Source organism: Arachis ipaensis, chromosome B04 (assembly GCF_000816755.2).
Source record: "Arachis ipaensis cultivar K30076 chromosome B04, Araip1.1, whole genome shotgun sequence".
In the NCBI taxonomy this organism is placed as follows: Eukaryota; Viridiplantae; Streptophyta; class Magnoliopsida; order Fabales; family Fabaceae; genus Arachis; species Arachis ipaensis.
The window spans coordinates 89,684,210-89,686,762 of NC_029788.2; the positions used below are offsets into that span (position 1 = coordinate 89,684,210).

At 33.6% G+C, this 2,553-nt stretch overlaps 1 protein-coding gene across 1 annotated transcript in view; it reads left to right on the forward strand.

The window, feature by feature from the left end:
* LOC110271529 (nudix hydrolase 14, chloroplastic-like) overlaps positions 1–914 on the forward strand; it is an 8,277-nt gene extending 7,363 nt beyond the window's left edge. Inside the window, exon 4 of the mRNA XM_021122492.1 lies at positions 837–914. Within this exon, the coding sequence (XP_020978151.1) occupies positions 837–914 (78 nt within the window). The remainder of the gene's footprint in view (positions 1–836) is intronic.

Genomic DNA, 2,553 nt, shown 5'->3' on the forward strand with positions numbered 1-2,553 from the left:
CGAATGGATATCTTAGATAGGAACACGCATGTTTGAATGAAAAACATAAATACTTGCATTAATTCATCGAGACACAGCAGAGCTCCTCACCCCCAACAATGGAGTTTAGAGACTCATGCCGTCAAAGAGTACAAAGTTCAGATCTAAAATGTCATGAGATACAAAATAAATCTCTAAAAGTTGTTTAAATACTAAACTAGTAACCTAGGTTTACAGAAAATGAGTAAACTATAACAGATAGTGCAGAAATCCACTTCTGGGGCCCACTTGGTGTGTGCTGGAGATGAGACTAAAGCTTTCACGTGCCTGGGGCTGTTTTGGGTGTTCAACGCCAGCTTTGGATCCTTTTCTGGCGTTGAACTCCAACTTGCAACTTGTTTCTGGCGCTGGACGCCAGAATTGGGCAGAGAACTGGCGTTGAACACCAGTTTACATCATCTATCCTTTGGCAAAGTATAGACTATTATATATTTCTGGTAAGCCCTGGATGTCTAATTTCCAACGCAATTGGAAGCACACCATTTGGAGTCCTGTAGCTCCAGAAAATCTATTTTGAGTGCAGGGAGGTCAGAATCCAACAGCATGAGCAGTCCTTTTTCAGCCTGAATCAGATTTTTGCTCAGCTCCCTCAATTTCAGCCAGAAAATACCTGAAATTACAGAAAAACATACAAACTCATAGTAAAATCCAGAAATATGAATTTTGCCTAGAAACTAATGAAAATAAACTAAAACCCAACTAAAACATACTAAAATCTATATAAAATTACCCCCAAAAAGCGTATAAAATATCCGCTCATCAGTTCCATATTATGCTTATTATTTTTTATTTTTCAGGCAAGGGTTCCTACTGGAAGAATTATTTTGGAATTGCCTGCTGGAATGTTGGATGATGACAAGGGTGATTTCGTATAAAATAAAATAAAATAGTGAGAATTTATTATCTCTCTCTAAGGATCTAATTTTTTTGCTAAATGATTAACAGACAGTAGACTATAAGAGACCAACTTATGAAGAAGTTGAGAACCTCCAAGCCTTACTTCCAAGGGAGTGCAATATCTGCCAAATGCAAATCGGCGAAATGGTGAACTTTATGGATTCAAAATGTAGTTCAATCCATTTTCTTCACTAATTTTCACTTACTATGAGTTTGGAATACCACTGCCACTATTTGTAAATGGATGCTAGGTAGAAGCTGCTCATTAGGTGCCTACTACTTTTTGTAATAATAAAGATAAATAGATGTGCAAGGTGTTTGGAATTTTTATTCCTATTAGCATAACAATGCTGATGAATTTTTACAGTAGAATGTGAACCTGGTTTAATTTGGAATTGTTAATACATGCATAAATTAGATTATTTCCTATAATATTTTTATATATATCGTTTTTGTTGGTTCAATTTGTTTTTGATATTTTGCTGCAGGTTAGTATTGGAATGGATAACTTGAACCCTTAATGCACAAAGTGGAGCAGTTTTAGGTTGATTTTGATCTTTTACTAAGTATTTAGATTGATGATCATCTCTATTAGTGTAATTTGATATATTATGAGCATTTTTAACTTGTATTATTTCTGTATTTTTCTTCAGTTTTTAGTTTTGGAATCTGAACTCGAGATTTATTTTGTATTTGAGTAATAGTTTTTTAATGTATAAAACAATTATAGTAAATTATATATCTCACTAATTATTGTTTGATTTGTCTTGTAATAAAAATTGCATACTATATTTGTAGGTTTGGTAATAAAAAAGGATTGAAAATTTATATTGTGTAGCAATGAAGATCAAGTAACGAAAAGAAATTTTTTTTTCATTTAACAAGGCTTAAAGCGTGGCTGTATATTTTGCTATGGAGCGTGGCCGTATTTCCACCTATCGCCACGCTTTAAAAGCGTGGCCGTATCTCCACCTATCGCCACGCTTTAAAAGCGTGGCCATATTTCCCACCTACATCCACGCTTTTTCAAGTGGCAGTTTGTAAAAAAGCGTGGCAAACAAAATGCGTGGCAATAGGCTGCAAAAAGCGTGGCGATAGAGCAACCGCCACCCTTTGATAGGTCACCCTTTCAAAAGCGTGGCGGTAGCTCAAAAAGTGTGGCGAAAAGCTATCGCCACGCTTTTTTCAGCTTTTCGCCACGCTTTAAAAGCGTGGCAAAAGATGTGTTTTCTTGTAGTGTTCTATTATTTTAACATAATCTTAATTGATATATTTCAATAACAGCTAAACATTGTTGTTGTCGTTGTTGCAAGTATTTTAGCTGACTTTTCATGTTTTACAAAAATCACACAAAAACACTCATCCTTTGATTTTTTTTAAGAGAAATGTTATATGAGTAATAATTCGTCCGTCTTTATATCTAAAAAGCCAATTATATTAACTTTTATATATTTTGACTTTTCAAATTTTGTAGACAACTAATCTCCCATTCAAATTTAATATGAACTCGTTTCTGAAATCTTCTTGACTCACTAAACTTTCTAAAATTATTGTTATGAGTTTAAAATTTTTAGTTTAAGGTTTAAAATTTTAGGAGTTAAGATTTAAATTTATAGA